General features: G+C 50.9%; 1 protein-coding gene across 1 annotated transcript in view; it reads left to right on the top strand.

The window, feature by feature from the left end:
* Positions 1–741: 741 nt before the first annotated feature.
* dnah5l (dynein, axonemal, heavy chain 5 like) overlaps positions 742–17,066 on the top strand; it is a 29,803-nt gene continuing 13,478 nt past the window's right edge. The window contains exons 1-48 of the mRNA XM_067252234.1: positions 742–1,011; positions 2,036–2,224; positions 2,384–2,458; positions 2,583–2,669; positions 2,999–3,070; positions 3,276–3,377; positions 3,570–3,756; positions 4,088–4,253; positions 4,351–4,444; positions 4,558–4,656; positions 4,941–5,122; positions 5,278–5,397; positions 5,710–5,911; positions 6,012–6,107; positions 6,317–6,493; positions 6,574–6,663; positions 6,775–6,930; positions 7,099–7,238; positions 7,439–7,590; positions 7,762–7,969; positions 8,174–8,261; positions 8,429–8,552; positions 8,714–8,901; positions 9,025–9,117; positions 9,253–9,456; positions 9,621–9,701; positions 9,859–10,263; positions 10,368–10,486; positions 10,666–10,802; positions 10,930–11,092; positions 11,231–11,342; positions 11,504–11,632; positions 11,790–11,989; positions 12,129–12,282; positions 12,555–12,821; positions 13,019–13,147; positions 13,271–13,486; positions 13,675–13,821; positions 13,973–14,145; positions 14,260–14,330; positions 14,457–14,564; positions 14,827–15,014; positions 15,122–15,316; positions 15,419–15,553; positions 15,831–16,020; positions 16,171–16,388; positions 16,475–16,609; positions 16,888–17,064. Coding sequence (XP_067108335.1) covers positions 742–1,011; positions 2,036–2,224; positions 2,384–2,458; positions 2,583–2,669; positions 2,999–3,070; positions 3,276–3,377; positions 3,570–3,756; positions 4,088–4,253; positions 4,351–4,444; positions 4,558–4,656; positions 4,941–5,122; positions 5,278–5,397; positions 5,710–5,911; positions 6,012–6,107; positions 6,317–6,493; positions 6,574–6,663; positions 6,775–6,930; positions 7,099–7,238; positions 7,439–7,590; positions 7,762–7,969; positions 8,174–8,261; positions 8,429–8,552; positions 8,714–8,901; positions 9,025–9,117; positions 9,253–9,456; positions 9,621–9,701; positions 9,859–10,263; positions 10,368–10,486; positions 10,666–10,802; positions 10,930–11,092; positions 11,231–11,342; positions 11,504–11,632; positions 11,790–11,989; positions 12,129–12,282; positions 12,555–12,821; positions 13,019–13,147; positions 13,271–13,486; positions 13,675–13,821; positions 13,973–14,145; positions 14,260–14,330; positions 14,457–14,564; positions 14,827–15,014; positions 15,122–15,316; positions 15,419–15,553; positions 15,831–16,020; positions 16,171–16,388; positions 16,475–16,609; positions 16,888–17,064 — 7,410 coding nt within the window. The remainder of the gene's footprint in view (positions 1,012–2,035; positions 2,225–2,383; positions 2,459–2,582; positions 2,670–2,998; positions 3,071–3,275; positions 3,378–3,569; positions 3,757–4,087; positions 4,254–4,350; positions 4,445–4,557; positions 4,657–4,940; positions 5,123–5,277; positions 5,398–5,709; positions 5,912–6,011; positions 6,108–6,316; positions 6,494–6,573; positions 6,664–6,774; positions 6,931–7,098; positions 7,239–7,438; positions 7,591–7,761; positions 7,970–8,173; positions 8,262–8,428; positions 8,553–8,713; positions 8,902–9,024; positions 9,118–9,252; positions 9,457–9,620; positions 9,702–9,858; positions 10,264–10,367; positions 10,487–10,665; positions 10,803–10,929; positions 11,093–11,230; positions 11,343–11,503; positions 11,633–11,789; positions 11,990–12,128; positions 12,283–12,554; positions 12,822–13,018; positions 13,148–13,270; positions 13,487–13,674; positions 13,822–13,972; positions 14,146–14,259; positions 14,331–14,456; positions 14,565–14,826; positions 15,015–15,121; positions 15,317–15,418; positions 15,554–15,830; positions 16,021–16,170; positions 16,389–16,474; positions 16,610–16,887; positions 17,065–17,066) is intronic.

Genomic DNA, 17,066 nt, shown 5'->3' on the forward strand with positions numbered 1-17,066 from the left:
TGTTTCAAACAAGTGCACATACACACATAAACACCCCTTATACACACTGCCACTTCCAACAGCCCCCCCCCCCCCTCCTCACACACACACCACCAGCAGAGCATACCAGATTAGCCAGTAGTAAGTGGAGTCCAGACCTGCATGGTCTAGGTTGCTGTGACAACATCCAAACTTTGCAGGAGCAGTGAAGTGTGTGCTTGGGTGAGTCAGCACAGTGGGAATTCCTGCAGAGAGAACGAGACAGAGAGAGAGAGAGAGAGAGAGAGAGAGAGAGAGAGAGAGAGAGAGAGAGAGAGAGAGAGAGAGAGAGAGAGAGAGAGAGAGAGAGAGAGAGAGAGAGAGAGAGAGAGAGAGAGAGAGAGAGAGAGAGAGAGAGGTCTCAACAGTGACTCCCAACCTCACCTACCACACTGCACACACTGACGACCAGGCAGAAAGACCTGGTCTGGTTTCACTTCTTGTATCTCTCAGCCAATTCAGCTGGTAATTTTTGTTATCATCTCTTATATTAAGAACCAAGGTAGGTATGTTAATTTAGATTGACTTTGTTGTATTTAAGGGAAAAGATAAACTAAGCTGTAGAGAACATTTGTATATTGTGGACTGGTTTGGTCCTATGAAACCTGACACATTCCTTGCTCTCTTCAACCAACATTTTGGTGTGAAGTTTTGGTTTTGTATTCCTGTTAGCGGTGACTCTGGTTAACCTGAATATTGGAGTGACATGGACTATGTTCCTAGATGAATGAGCAGCCGGGGGAAGTGGAGGAGAGGGGCGATGTGTCAGACACTACTACAGAAGAGAGCCTTGATCCTGGGGAGGCCGGCACTGGCCCTGGAGGACAGGAACTCCAGGATGAAGATGGTGTAGGCTTTGAGTCTGGCCCGGGACAGAGGCTGGAGCCTGGGGAAGGGGCCCAGAAGAGCCCTGGGGAGGTTGAGGGGGAACCAGAGAAGATGGAGGGAAGCCAAACAACAGCTCTCAGCACAACACAACTAAAGCCTCCTCTGGTCAGACTGCTTCGCAAAGGTACTTATGTACACCTTGATATGCTTCATACACCTTTCAGTATTACTTTGAAAGTGATAGGAAATGTTTCATTACGCTTTTCTATGGAGTCTTGGTATGTTTGTTGTACTATGTATAATCATCCTAAACCTATGGAAGCAAATCAGTGACATAATGTTTTGAATTTTAAAAGGCATTGAATACTTAATATTGAAATCCCGGAACTTCCGGGAGACTTGAGATGTCTGAATCCCAAAATATTTAAGGCGAAAACAAAACTATTTTGCAATCTGAATTTTGGGGGAGAGAGAAGCCACCTCCCTGAAATGAGTCTCTGCAGGTTGGGATGTCTGTCAATTTGAAATGATGCCTAAACCATGCAACAGAACCTTCCAGCCGATACAAGCAACGCAATCGTTATCAAGAACATTTTGACACCGATATTGTCTATGTAATAAGAAAAGTGAGGGACTAACATGGAAAAAAAATAAAGTATAAGAGATATGTGGTCTTTCCCTAACCCAAACAATTATTCGTCCAATCAATAGAGGTGGCTGGAGGACACCGTCGAATAGGGGGTCACAATCTTAAAACCACCAATCAGACGGCATCTTCGAGTGCTTTGCCCTCCTCCACGGCCAGCACCTCAGTGAGTATCAAAGTGACAGTCCACTTTGTTAAACCTAAGCACCCGTCCCACATTACATTTAGTCATTTAGCAGACGCTCTTATCCAGAGCGACTTACAGTAAGTACACGGACATACCCCCCAAGGCAAGTAGGGTGAAGTGCCTTGCCCAAGGACACAACGTCATTTTGCACGGCCGGGAATCGAACTGGCAACTTTCTGATTACTATCCCACTACCCTAACCGCTCAGCCACCTGACATCTTTATCTATAACTCATCACCATCTAAGACTCACATCTTACTACCCGTCAACAGCTGTAGCAGTTGTGGGGTTAGATACTACTAACATTTGGTTTCGAAACCTCTCCATATGCCTCTCCCCCTTCTCTCGCCCTCAGGTGTCAGGTAGGAGGACGGCGGTCTTGTCTAACGAGGCGAGGCGTGAGATGGTGAAGCAGGCACGGGCAGTGAGGGAGGAACGGAGAGCCCAGCTGGACGCCAGGCACAAGTACCTGCTGACCAGGCTGGTGGACGGGGCGGGGCTGGGGGAGGCCGAGGTGGAGGAGGCCCTGGTGTCTGATGACAAGGTCTGGACCACTGGTCACTCAACCACCTCTACTACGTTCACCTGAATTGGGGAGGGGTGTAGATAGATTCATATTCTACAACAGTCAGGTATTTCTTTACTTTAAGACTGTATGCTGTGGTTACTAACACGTTAACGCGTGTATTTCCTGTATTTCTAGTTTCATTTAATCGACGAGTTCTTCATAGCAAATGGATCCAAGAGGCTGATTTTCTTCTATCAAGAAGTCTCATCGGTACTATCCAAGTCATTTCTAACAGTGAATACTCAACAGCCACAGAGAAAACAGCTCAACAAAAGATTACCGTTCCTGTCCCTCTTATTTCCTCTTTCTCTCCCTCATCCCTCCATCTTTCCAGCCACCACCCATCCATTCCTCCATGGCAGACACAGTCAGCTCCACCCCAGGTCAGAAGAAACTATTCATCACCACGGGAACGTCAGAGGTAATGTCAGTGTAACATACTCGAGACAAATAGTACTCACAGAGTTGTCCAATACAGACTCCCAGAATTCAGTCCATCCAACATGAACTTTGTGCCCTCTATAGAAGGTTAATTATACATTGGTGGTATCCGAGGAGACCATTGTATGCTAATGAGCTTCTAATGGCAGTTTAGCTGTTGTAGCTCCCTTGTTGTTATTGGAGACAGCACCATTATTTCCAAACAAGCACCCTTGTCTGCCTGACCTTGACCCAGGGGTCATCTCGACCATAGAGATTAACAAGGTTAATTAGTACCTGAGTTTAAATAACTCTGGATTTGTGTTTCAGGCACTACTGGAGAAGTGTCTGTTCTTCTTGAGGACAACTGACAAAACTATAACCACCGCCAACGTGTCACAAGTCAGTAACTACGCTACACAGCCTTCCTTCACATAAGACAGAGGGCCCCGCCTCCCCCCCCCCGATCCACTGCACTATTGTCCTTTGTGTAAACTTGGCGACATGATGGATGGGTCTGTGTGGGTCTGTTCCATTCTGTGTCTCTCTGTTGTTTTTCACCTGGATGCTTCCTCCTTGTTGCTCTCTGCTGCCCCCTGTCTCCCAGGAGGTGAACTTTGGGATGCTGGACTGCTCTGAGGGGAGCATGTTGTACAGCCTGGAGAATATGCTCTCTCAGATCATGCTGCCTGCTCTCAGGGCACAGGAGGTAACGCTTCCCCTCTCGCTACATCTCTAGTCCTACTCTAGTCTCTCTCTCTCTCTCTCTCTCTCTCTCTCTCTGTCTTTCTCTATCTCTCTCTTTCTCTCTCTCTCTCTCTCTCTCTCTCTCTCTCTCTCTCTTCTCTCTCTGTTCCCACGAGTAGCTATTGACCCTCCACTCCTCCTCCCTTTCCTCCAGAACTGGGGCTCCATGAAGGACGGCCTCTCGTCCCCACAGATCCAGGACTTCCTGGGTTCAGTGGACTCCTTCGTCTCCAGCCTCACCTCAGCCAGACTCAACATGGAGGGGAAGTTCCACCTCCAGCAGACCGAAACTAAACACAGCCTGACTGGTCTTCTGGGCCCTGCGGACTACACTGCAGCAGGTAACATGCTGGTCCCAGTCTAGAACACTGTAGGTAATATACTGGTAATATACCTTTCGCTTTCTGCGTAACAGTGTTCTATTCATTTACATTTTTACATTTACATTTAGTCATTTAGCAGACGCTATTATCCAGAGCGACTTACAGTAAGTACAGGGACATTCCCCCGAAGCAAGTAGGGTGAAGTGTCTTGCCCAAGGACACAACGTCAGTTGGCATGACCGGGAATCGAACTGGCAACCTTCGGATTACTAGCCCGATTCCCTCACCGCTCAGCCACCTGACTCTCTCAAGAAGGTGTTTGAAAGACAGCTCACCTCTCTCTTTCCAGCCAATAACAGCGAGCTGGTGGAGGAGCTGGAGGGGCTGGTCCTTCTGTGGGCCAATCAGATTAAGCAGGTGTTGACGGAGAGCGAGCAGATGAGGAAGGAGGCCGATGACATCGGACCTTCGGCAGAGCTGGAACATTGGAAGAGCCGTATGACCACCTTCAACAGGTGACTGACGACATCACACTGTACCTGGACCTAGCTGACTGTTTCCTCCATCTAACCGTCCGTTCGTCTCCCCCTCTCCTCCCCCCCGTCCCACCAGCCTCATGGATGAGATCAAGAGGCCAGAGGTGAAGAGGGTGATTGGTGTTCTGCAGGTGGCTAAGAGTAAAGTGCTGAGGGCCTGGAGAGACCTGGTCAGTCTCCTTCTGCTTCCTCTCCTAGTTGGAGAGACAGTGAATAATAAATAACAAATACATCTTTTGGGGTCACAAGTACACCATTGAACTGCTGTGTTGGTTCCACCCAGGATGGTGACATCACTGTGGTTGCCAACGAGGCCAAGGACAACGTCAAGTACCTCTACACCCTGGATAAGTTCTTTGGTCCTCTGGGACAGTGCACACCAGTGAGGGTCTTATTCCTTCTACTCTCTGTCTCTCTCTCTCTCTCTCTCTTTCTCTCTGTCTCTCTCTCTCTCTCTTTCTCTCTGTCTCTCTCTCTCTCACTCTTTCTATCTCTCTCTCTCTCTCTGTCTTCATCCATCTCTTTCTCTCTCTCTCTGTCTCTCTTCCTTTGTGCCATTGTTTCTCTTTCTTTCTCTCTCTCTCTCTGGCTCTCTTTCTCTCTCTCATTCTCTCTGTCTTTCTCTGTCTCTCTCTCATTCTCTCTGTCTCTTGACCCCCTCTGCAGACCAGTATGCTGGAGTACCTGCCCAGGTTGATGAACAGCATCAGTATGATCCACAACATCTCCAGGTACTACAACACCTCTGAGAGGATGACCTCACTCTTCGTCAAGGTCACCAATCAGATGATCACCACCTGCAAGGCCTACCTGACAGAGGGCGTGGCCAAAGTCTGGGAACACCCCAGGTAAGCCAATCAAAGAGTGCACGCTCATTCCTTATTGGTTCAAAATAAAAGTATACCTTTTGTATGTATTTGGTTCCTACTGAAGCTGCATGACATACATGAATAAACATTATAAATTGTTAAACTATTTCCGACCTTCCCTCTTGTATCTCCAGGCCTGAGCTGTTGAGGAGGATCAGAGAGTGCTGTCAGCTCAACCAGGAGTATCAGCTCTGCTTCCAGAACGTCAGACAGAGACTAAGGGAAAACCCTAACGACAAGCAGTTTGAGTTCAGGTACACACACATAAACACACACATACACACACACACAGACATTTTACATTTAGCAGACGCTCTTATCCAGAGCGACTTACAGTAAGTACAGGGACATTCCCCCCCGAGGCAAGTAGGGTGAAGTGCCTTGCCCAAGGACACTACGTCATTTGGCACGGCCAGGAATCGAACCAGCAACAGTCAGTTTACTAGCCCGATTCCCTAACCGCTCAGCCACCTGACTCCCTATACACACACACACACTGTCACAGTCAGAGTTCAGTACTTGTTAAGCATCACCGGTCTAGCTGAGCTGTCCTCCTCCCTCCGCAGTGAGAACTACATCTTTGGGAAGTTCGACACGTTCTGTCGTCGTCTGGAGAAGATTGCAGACATGGCCACCATCCTGCAGGACCTGGCAGCTCTGCCCGAGGTCAGAGTGGAGGGCATGGATAAGATCTACGCCCGCTACCAGACCATCGTCAACACCACCAAGACCAAGACCTACAACGTCCTGGACCACCGCAAACTAGAGGTTAGGGCTGGGCTTAGTGATGTTTTTTGATGGATGGATGGACAAAGGAATGGATGGACTGATTGATTGATTGATCACTCGATCGCTGTGCTCCGGCCAGTTTGACAGTGACTATGCTGAGTTCCAGTCCCAGGTCCAAGCCCTGTTCCTGTCTATCCAGTCCCTGATCGACTCTTGGTTTGATCAGTCACTCACTGTGAGTTCTCTTCCTGTCTGCAGCGACTCTGTCTCTGTGTTGTCCAACATGCTTTACCTCTGGTAATTTAACACTTTATCTAAACTCCAGATCTTTTTCACCCCCACTTCTCACCCCCTCACAACCTCATCCCCCTACCCCTCACACCACTCACATTCCCCCACGCCACTTTCTCCACCCACCCGCTCCTCCCTCCGGCCCCATCCCAGACAGAGCGAATGCTGGAGCTACTGTCCAGGTTTGATAAGGGTGGGGTGAGTCGGCACCTGGACCTGGCAGAGCGCTACCAGCTGGTGCTGCAGCGCTACAGCAGAGACCTGGAGCTGCTCCGGAGACAGTATCAGAGGCAGAGGGACAACCCCCCCATCCCCAGGAACATGCCTCCGGTAGGGAGGACACACTAAAGCTAAGCCGCAGTAGCTAATAAATACATTTTGTCTTCCTGACTCTCTCTCTCTCTCAACAGGTTGCTGGGAAGATTATGTGGTCTCGCCAGCTGTTCAGGAAGATTGAGTACCCCATGTCTATCCTGAAGGATAAGCTGGACATCCTGAAGGTACTCCCCCTCCCCCTCCCTACACACACACACACACACACACACACAAGGATATAGCAGTCTGACTGTCTGTCTATCTCTGTCCCTCCCTCCATCCCTCCCTCCCTCCAGACCCCAGAGATGAAGAAGGTGATTCGCACTTACAACAAGATAGCGTCGGTTCTGCTGGAGTTTGAGCTGCTGTACCACCGAGGGTGGAGTCAGGCGACAGAGATGAGTCGTATGGGGTTTAATGCGTCTCTGCTCATCAGACACCCTGACACCAAGGTTAACACCTAGCTAACACCTGCCGATGTCTGACACAGAGTCTCCTGCTGCTTACCTTGGTTACAGGATCTAATCAGGACCCAGGAAAAGTTTTCTATAAATGAAGTCATCTCTTAAGACGTCCCTAGATTTACATGCGGTCGTTCCACGTCCCTATGTCCCTCCCAGGAGTTGTATGTGAACCTGGACCCCCTGGTGCTGGAGGTCCTGCACGAGGCCCGGTGTATGAACAAGCTGGGTGTGCCTGTCCCCAGGGTGGTCCTCAACATGTGTCTCAGGGAGGCAGAGCTAAAGGCTCAGCACAGTCGGTAGGTCTATCTCTTCCTCTCTCGCTCTACCTCTGTCTCTCCTTCTCTCTCTCTCTCTCTCTCTCTCTCTCTCTCTCTCTCTCTCTCTCTCTCTCTCTCTCTCTCTCTCTCTCTCTCTCTCTCTCTCTCTCTCTCTCTCTCTCTCTCCCTCCGTCTGACCCCTGATGCTGTCTGTTCCTCCTCTCCTCCCTGTTCCCCAGTCTGCAGGAGCTGTTGCAGGACTATGCTGCAGCTGTCTCCAGGGCTCCTCCCCTCCTGCTGCCCCTGCTCCAGACCTACACCAGCAGGGTCGAGGCTGCCCTCTCCCCTGGCCTCACCACCCTCTCCTGGACCTCCCTCAACATACACACATGTATGGCAGCCCTCTGGGACTGGGTTCAAGATCTATATGTGTGACTGTGTGCATGTGCCCGTGTGTGTCCCATAAACTGATTTTCTGACCTTATTTGATTTATTTTAAACGTGTCGATGTTTTTAAAGTTTAAATGAGCAGGTCGAACTTTATTAACCCCTTCTCTCTCAGTCATAGACAACGTCTATGAAGTCTTACGGGAAATGGAGCATATTGCCAAGGTTGCCATGGATACGCTGGAGTGTCGTATTGAGCGGGTGCTTCAGGCTATGTCGTGGACAGCCCTGCTGGAGCTGCCTGAGGACATGCCCATCCCCCCTCAGGACCTCCTGAGCCAGGCAGAGAGCACTGTGGGGATGGCCGCACAGGCACTCCGCAGGTCAGCCCTACTGATGAGGCATTATGGGAAATCGAGTCACAAAGTCTTCACAAAAATCACAAAATCGCTTGACATGTTTCTGTTTCCTGTGTAGTTTGTTTTCTGTGCTGACTTTGTGAAGGGTGGTACATTGTCTTACATTAGAAGCAGTGATCTTCATTTGACTGCGATTGTCTCTGCTCTCCTCTCTCTGTGTCTGGACAGCCAGAGCCAGCAGGTGGAGAAGTCCGTGTATGACCTGATGGAGGACCTGAAGAAGAAGATGACCCCAGCTGAAGCTGTTAACCTGGAGGTAAATACATGACATGTCAGTTACAAACCTGTCAACTGAACACAAACCTACATATTCCTGTACATATCCCACTGGAGGTCAACTTCTTGTGTCTCCTCTTCCATCCTGTTCTCACCTCTCTCGCCCTCCTCTCTGGCCCTCCTCACCTTTCTTCTCCTCTTCTCCAGGGGTCCATGGTCTGTCTCCATCCGGATGCAAAGCAGAAAATCCGTTGCCAGTCCTGCCTGCCTTGCCGCTTCTATAACCTGATGGCTCAGTTGTGTCAGAAGAACACCGAGGCTCTGGCCAAAGGTGTGGAAGGGTCTGGGGTCAGGGGTCAGGGGTAAGAGGTAGTAATGTGAATACAAGAAGGTCATTTGTAAGGGGTTAAATGCCAAGGGCTAAAAGTAATTGATAAGAGGCTCTGGTCAACAATCCTCTATTCTCCACGTCTTACCCTTCTCTCTCCTCAGCCACCAAGTCGTCTCTGGACACTCTGAGACGAAGACTGCATGTGACCAGCTCCATGTATCAGTCCTCCTCTTCCTCCGCTGCTTCACCGTACCAGGCCCGTCAACAGAGCCAGACTCCTCTCTTCAGATCCTCCATCCAGCTGGCCATCCCCAACATCGTCCTCAGGCCCAGCCTTGACGAAATACAGGTGCTCACACAAACACAGAAGACACATGCAGTAACCGGCTATGAAGTTGAAAATAGAAACAATGTGGTTGTGAAGATTAACAGTCATGGTTTCACAGTAGGTAATTGCCCCTCTGTGTTGCAGAACACTGTCAACAAGATTGTGAGTGTTGTACTGTCCATGGCAAAAGATGTCCCTCTGTGGCAGTTTGCACACCTACACCACAAACAGCTACAGGTACCACAGATCACCAATATGGCCTGAAATTCAATTAACTACATCCAGTCTAGCCTGACCCCAACCTCTTCCCTCTCTCCCTCCATTTCTCTCCCTCCTGCCCCCCGGCCCCTCCTCTCTGTCTCCCCCCCCCAGATGGAGCAGGCAGCGTTACGGGACGCGGGGGACGAGGGTCCCCTGACCAAGCAGCTGGTTCTTAAGCAGCTGGACCGGCAACTGGCAGAGCATAAGGACACCACCAAGGCTGTGATCCAGCTCTCCTCCATTGTCTCTTCCCTCCGTCCAGACGCTGTCGACACCCTGCAGGACTTCTCACACTTCTCCACCCTCTGGAACCAGGTACGATTGGCCCAGCACTGTCCGCGCTGGCTGATGATTGGGCCCTCAAGCTGTGATGCCTGGTCTGATCGGATCGGCCGTCAAAAAGACCTGATGGAGAGAAGGCCCAACCCATGCTTTTAATATGATAAACTGGTGGTAACATTGTTTGCGTTGCTCTCTAGGACCCAGAGGAGCAGGTGAAGGCCTTCCTGGAGACTGACCCTTCTCTTCCAGAGTTCAGCACTCAGATCTCTTCGTACTCTGTTAGTAACTAACTCTCTCTCCTTTTAACTGCTCTTCTCAGCTCTCTGTCAATTCGCAGCATTCACAATACAGTAGGGTGTCCTGTCCAGGCTCACCACTCTCTGTGGTGTTAATGTTTATGTTTACTTGTGTCTGCTGTCCTCCCTCCGTTGTTAGAAGCTGGAGGCCCAGATCGAGGACCTCCCAGCGTCCTGCACTGTCGGCTCCGTTCTGTTCGACACAGACCTCCTCAAGCTCTCCCTCAGCCAGGAGTGTCGGGCCTGGAAACGGGCCTTCGGGACCGCGCTCAACACCCGGGCCTCCGCTAACATGGCCGATATCTTCTCATTTGTCGACGGACTGACCAAACGCCTGCAGCGGCCAATCACCGACCTGGAGGATGTGCGTGGCGCAATGGCGGCGCTGAGGGAGGTCCGGGAGGCGGAGATTCGTATCGACGCCACGATTGGTCCCGTGGAGGAGTCGTTTGCGCTGCTGAACCGGCACGAGCTGCTGTTCAACGATGGCAACGCTGAGAGGGTGGACGGTCTGACCTACGCCTGGAAGAACCTCCACGCTCTGGTACAGCTTCTCCCAAGCTCATAACACCTTCTCCCTGCATTGATGCAGTTGTGATGTGTAAGACCAGTAGAAGACTGGTCACATGACCATGTGTCCGTCTGCAGGTGATGCAGACCCAGAACACGCTGGTGAAGATCCAGCCTGCCATGAAGGCTGACCTGCTGGCAGGAGTGGAGGACTTCCAGACCACCGTCCAGAACTTCTACTCTGACTATGACATCAGGTACTGCTATAATACCACTATCCAACATCTTGTCAGTTAAATACTGGGTTGGTTGACAGCCATGTTTGTTATTTGATACGTATATTCAGTGGTTAGTTAAATGGTGGATTTTGATGTGAATTAGATGGTGAGTTAGATGCCAGGTGTAAGGCTGTTGATGGGTTGTTTGGTCTCTGCAGTGGCCCAGGTGTAGAAGGCCTTGCTCCTGCAGAGGCCTGCGACAGACTGCAGAGCTTCCAGGCCCAGTTCGATGAGCTCTGGAGGAAGTACGTCACCTACTCTGGGGGAGAGGAGCTCTTCGGACTCACAGTCACAGGTGAAACACTGATCCTAACAGACGTCAAACGCGATACAGGACAGTTACACCACAGGTCAAAGCTTCGTCCACATTCAACTGGGCCTGGACACGTTGACATAGCTCTCTCTCCTCCTCTCCCCTGTAGAGTACTCTGACCTGCAGAGGATACAGAGGGAGCTGGCCCTGCAGTCTAAGCTCTACACCCTCTACAGTGCCGTCACAGAGAGCGTCAGTGGCTACTACGACATCCAGTGGGCCGACCTCAACATCGAGAAGATCAACACAGAGCTCCAGGACTTCCAGAACAGGTTCCGCTCCGTTCGAACTCCATTCAGATTATCCTACTTAGCTCATTAACGCAAAAAGCCTATTTAACTGCTGTCAAAATATATGTGATTTATCCTTGTGCGTTGCTTGTGTGTTCTCTCAAACTTACATCCTCCTAGAATCCGTAAGCTTCCGAAGGCGTTGAAGGAGTGGCAGGCCTTCCGAGACCTGAAGAAGACCATCGATGACTTCAGCGAGACCTGTCCTCTGCTCTACATGATGGCTAACAAGGTGTGTGTGTGTACGTGTGTGTACGTGTGTGTACGTGTACGTGTGTGTGTGTGTCTTTCTCACTGGTCTCTGACTCGTCACCTATTTCCCTGTGACCTTAGTTCTTCCATATTCCCCATCATTGTGTTATCTGTCTCACCTGGGTGCTTCTGTCTGCCCAGGCCATGATGGAGAGACACTGGGGCCGGCTCAGTGACCTGACGGGACACAGATTCGAGGTGGACTCAGAGAACTTCGCCCTCAGAAACATCATGGAGGCTCCGCTTCTCAAATACAAGGAGGACATAGAGGTAGGGCTCAGTGACGGATGTATTGATTGAAGTCGTTGTATGAAATCAATATAGCAACCTTATATTATAGTACCTCACTGTGATTGATATTCTGTGTGTGCGTGTGTGTGTGTGTGTGTGTGTGTGTGTGTGTGTGTGTGTGTGTGTGTGTGTACAGGATGTATGCATCAGTGCTGTGAAGGAGAGAGACATCGAGGCCAAGCTGAAGGATGTCGTGGCAGAGTGGAGCAGTCACACGCTCTCCTTCGCCCCCTTCAGGACGAGGGGGGAACTGCTGCTGAAAGGCGCCGACACGGCAGAGAAGGTGGCACTGATGGAGGACAGTCTGATGGTGCTGGCTTCACTAATGAGCAACAGGTGGCGCTATAAAACACTGCAAGGCTGCAATAAAACGAGACGATTTATAAGAAGTTGTTAAACCAACTCATTGCTTCTCAGACATACCATTGGTGTTAAACCCACACTCCATTTCTCCCCCCCCCTCTTCCTCCTCCAGGTACAACGCTCCCTTCAAGCCCTCCATTCAGCAGTGGGTCCAGAAGCTGTCCAACACCACAGAGGTCATAGAGAAATGGCTGACTGTCCAGAACCTGTGGATCTACTTGGAGGCTGTGTTCGTAGGAGGAGACATCGCCAAGCAACTACCTCAGGTAAGATTCAAACACACTTATTTTACACTAATACCGCATCTAACCAGAGATGGGAAGTTACGAAGTACAAATCTACTCTGTTTTAGGCCTCTCTGTTCTCCTCTGCCCTCTCATCCTCTCTCATTTCCTTTACTTTCACTGAGTGTGGAAAAAAAAGTTTACCAAAAAAGTTTTGAAAGGTTGCAATTTTTTTTAAATCTGCATCTAGCATATAATATCATGCACAGTGATCTTACTCGGCATGAGCTGATGTGGTCCCCACCTTTCCTTAGGAGGCGAAGAGGTTCCAGAACATCGACAAATCGTGGCAGAAGATCATGCAGCGAGCCCACGAGGTGCCGGGTGTGGTCCAGTGTTGCGTGGGGGACGAGACCCTGATCCAGCTCCTGCCTCACCTGCTGGAGCAGCTGGAGGTCTGCCAGAAGTCTCTGAGTGGCTACCTGGAGAAGAAGAGGCTGGTCTTCCCCAGGTTCTTCTTCGTCTCAGACCCGGCCCTGCTGGAGGTTCTAGGACAGGCGTCGGACTCCCACACCATACAGGTTAGTGCACCTGTAGGGTTTAAACCTGAGCTCGAAGGAACCAGCTGTACTTGGTTTGTCTAGTACATTCGCCGAGTCTGTTTCAAAATGTTAATCCTGTTCCATCCTTCACATCCTCCTCTTCCTGCTCCTCCACTTCGATCCCTGCTCCTGCACCTCCTTCTCATCTCCTCATCCTGTTGCTCCTCCTTCTCCAGGCCCACCTGCTGAGTCTGTTTGACAACGTCAACAGGGTGGTGTTCCATGAGAAGAACTACGACCAGATCCTCAGCTTCCAGTCCCAGGAGGGAGAGACTGTGGACCTGTGTGAGCCAGTCCTGGCTCAGGTACCTTTTCTCCTCAGAACCACACCTCCGCTGAAGCTCCAGGCACTGCTATAGAAGTGTGACAGTGTTTTTGTAGTGGTCTTACATTAGTGCTACTGTAGTACTGAGGTGTTGTTGCTCCAGGGTAACGTGGAGGCCTGGCTTGGTCTGCTGCTGGAGCGAGTGAGGAAGACCCTCCACAGCATCATCAGACAGGCCTACCTAGCCATCAGCGACCCGGGCCTGAAACTACTAGAGTTCCAGGCTGTGTTTCCGGCCCAGGTGGGCCTGCTGGGGCTGCAGATGATCTGGACCAAAGAGTCGGAGGAGGCCCTGGGCCTCAGCAAGGCTGACAAGAAGGTATGTTCCCTCGGCAAAATAGACTCCTTAAACATGGAAGCTGCTAACACTGTATACAGTATACTCACCCTGGTCTGCAGCAAGACAGACAAGAAGGTACAGTTCATCATATGACACTATCCTCCCCTTCTTGACAAGCCTGGACAGTCCCGTCAAATCTCATCTCTTCCTCCGGTTTGTGTTTCCAGATCATGCAGACGACCAACCAGAAGTTCATGGACATGTTGAATGAGCTGATTGACATGACAACCAGGGACCTGACCAAGAATGAGAGGACCCTGTACGAGACCCTTATCACCATCCATGTCCACCAGAAAGACATATTTGACGACCTGGTAAGAACCGTCTATTAGATCAATTTATCGATATGATATATATATATTTTTAGTGTCGGTAGTTCCTAAAACATCCTGGAGAGAACCACAAGGTTAAAGAGCTTAGTACCATCTGGAACAGTCTTGATGGTAAGGTTCTCCTGGTCCCTAGGTGTGTCTGAACATCAGGTCTACGCTGGACTTTGAGTGGCAGAAGCAGTCGAGGTTCTACTTCCTGGAGGAGTCAGATCGGTGTGTGATCCAGATCACCGACGTGGAGTTTGGCTACTGCAACGAGTACCTGGGCTGCACCGACAGGCTGGTCATCACCCCCCTTACAGACAGGTGAGCTCTGCTCCATAGGCAGGTGATCCAGTTCCCACCCAGTCTTGACACCTGGCTCTCACTTGGTTCCCATCTGGGTCTCACCTGGCTCCTGCCTGTCCACCCCTCCTCCAGGTGTTACATCACCCTGGCTCAGGCGCTGGGGATGAGCATGGGCGGGGCTCCCGCTGGACCAGCAGGAACAGGTAAGAAGACCAACCCTGACACCTCGACCAGACGGCTCCTGAACTGCAACACCCACTGTGGGACACGCATGAGGTGAGCCAGAGCTCCACCAGAGCGTCTGGGCTGATCTCTGTCCCTGCCCACAGGCAAGACGGAGACCACCAAGGACATGGGCCGCTGTCTGGGGAAGTACGTGGTGGTCTTCAACTGCTCCGACCAGATGGACTACAGAGGGCTTGGACGCATCTACAAAGGTAAGCCCACAGGCACACCTTCATGAGCAGGAACATTGCATTACATGTATTCAGTTAGCAGACACTTTTATCCAAAGCGACTTACAAGAAAGAGCTTTACAAAAAGGGCATAGGTCAATGATCATAACATAACATCATAACATCACAAGTAATCAGGGGTAACAAGACGCATCCCTTAGAGCTAAGTAGACGAGACCTACGGATAAGATTAGATTGGTGAGCTTTGGGAGCTGTGTGAACGTGATCCTGTGTCGTGCGGCAGGGCTGGCCCAGTCTGGAGCCTGGGGCTGTTTCGATGAGTTCAACCGCATCGAGCTGCCCGTGCTGTCGGTGGCGGCGCAGCAGATCTACATCGTGCTGCAGTGCAAGAAGAACAAGAAGAAGCAGTTCATCTTCACAGACGGTGACGTGGTGGACATGGACCCAGAGTTTGGCATCTTCTTAACTATGGTGGGCACGGCAGGACACTAAGCGTGTTCTTAAACGGTTCTTATTAGACGGTTCTTATTAGGTTCTTATTAGGTTTTCTAGTATGTTCCTGCTGTTCCGTTTCCTAGAACCCTGGCTACGCCGGTCGGCAGGAGCTCCCCGAAAACCTGAAGATCCAGTTCCGGACGGTCGCCATGATGGTACCTGACCGGGCCATCATCATGAGGGTCAAGCTGGCCAGCGCCGGTTTCCGTGACAACCAAGTCCTCAGCCGCAAGTTCTACACCCTGTACAAACTGTGTGAGGAGCAGCTCTCCAAGCAGGTAACACACATACACACACACACACACATCCCAGGGTGCAGCGCTGCGCTATGTAAAGACATTTGCAGGTTCTCTGACAGATGTGGACGTTCCCTGCTCCAGGTGCACTATGACTTTGGTCTGAGAAACATCCTGTCTGTGCTGAGGACGCTGGGAGCCGTGAAGAGGTCCAACCCGTCCGAGCCTGAGAAGACCGTGGTCATGAGGGTTCTGAGAGACATGAACCTCTCCAAACTGGTATGAACCAGAACCGTGCTTGACACACTCAAGCACAGTTCTCCAGAGAACAAAACAGACAATTCTGGCATAATTTGAGGTGATACACTGCAATGTGCCTCACTCCTCATGATCTTTCCCCATACATCCCTCCCCACCACCATCCTCCCCTTTCCTCCTACCCACTTTCCCTTTCTCCCATTTTCTTTCCATCCTGTCCTCCCCTTTCCTTTCTTTCCGCTCTCCCTCACTTCTCACCCCTCCTCTCCCTCCTCCCTCACACCCCTCCTCTGTGCAGGTGGACGAGGATGAGCCCCTCTTCATGAGTCTGATCAATGACTTGTTCCCAGGCATCATCCTGGACAAGGCGGGCTACCCGGAGCTGGAGGCAGCCATCGAGTCTCAGACCCAGCAGGCGGGCCTCATCTACCACCCTCCCTGGCTGCTGAAGCTGGTGCAGCTCTATGAGACCCAGCGCGTTCGGCACGGTCCGAACAAGCACACACACCTTCATGTGTTTCACTCTATCTGTATCATTTTCAAACCAGGTCAAACCTTTTTTATAAAGCCTGTGTGTTTATGTTTTGATATTTCTGTTTATGTCGATGTGTGTGTTCCCTCCTGTGTGTGCAATCCAGGGATGATGACCCTGGGCCCGAGCGGAGCGGGGAAGTCCACCTGTATCCAGGTGCTGATGCGGGCCATGACGGACTGTGGCTCCGCCCACAGGGAGATGAGGATGAACCCCAAGGCCATCACCGCCTCCCAGATGTTCGGCACGCTGGACGTGGCCACCAACGACTGGACGGACGGGATCTTCTCCACTCTCTGGAGGAAGACCCTCAAGGCCAAGAAGGTCAACAGGGTTTCTATTTGGCTGTTGTTTGTTGTTGCTGTTTTGTTTTGACTGTTTAACTGTTAGTGTGCGTGTGTGTTTGTCAGGGTGAGCATGTGTGGATCGTGCTGGACGGCCCTGTAGACGCCATCTGGATCGAGAACCTCAACTCCGTCCTGGATGACAACAAGACCCTGACCCTGGCCAACGGAGACCGCATCCCCATGGCGCCCTGCTGCAAGGTGACCCCGACAATGACCCCTGACCTCTGACCCCTACCTCTGCCCTGACCCATGACTACTGTAAGGTGCTGTCAAAAAAAAATCAGAAATCTTTCATGACCTGCTCCAAATGTATTTCTATCACACTGCATATTTATGTTTCTGTAATATGATCTATTTTGTTTGTATACTTCTGCTGCCTCCAGTCCTGCTGGATCATTAACACATGTAATAGAGTAATCATTCATATATTCAGGAAGCAATTAATAAAGTAATCAGGAGGCTATTGATACCTCCAGGTGGTGTTTGAGCCCCACAACATTGACAACGCCTCCCCTGCTACGGTGTCTCGTAACGGGATGGTGTTCATGAGCTCCTCGGTGCTGGGCTGGAGCCCTGTGCTGCAGGCCTGGCTGCAGACTGTCCCTAACCTGCAGGCTGGGGTCCTGCACACCTGCTTCAACAGCATCTACCAGGT

The sequence above is a fragment of the Osmerus mordax genome, chromosome 15, assembly GCF_038355195.1.
Source record: "Osmerus mordax isolate fOsmMor3 chromosome 15, fOsmMor3.pri, whole genome shotgun sequence".
In the NCBI taxonomy this organism is placed as follows: Eukaryota; Metazoa; Chordata; class Actinopteri; order Osmeriformes; family Osmeridae; genus Osmerus; species Osmerus mordax.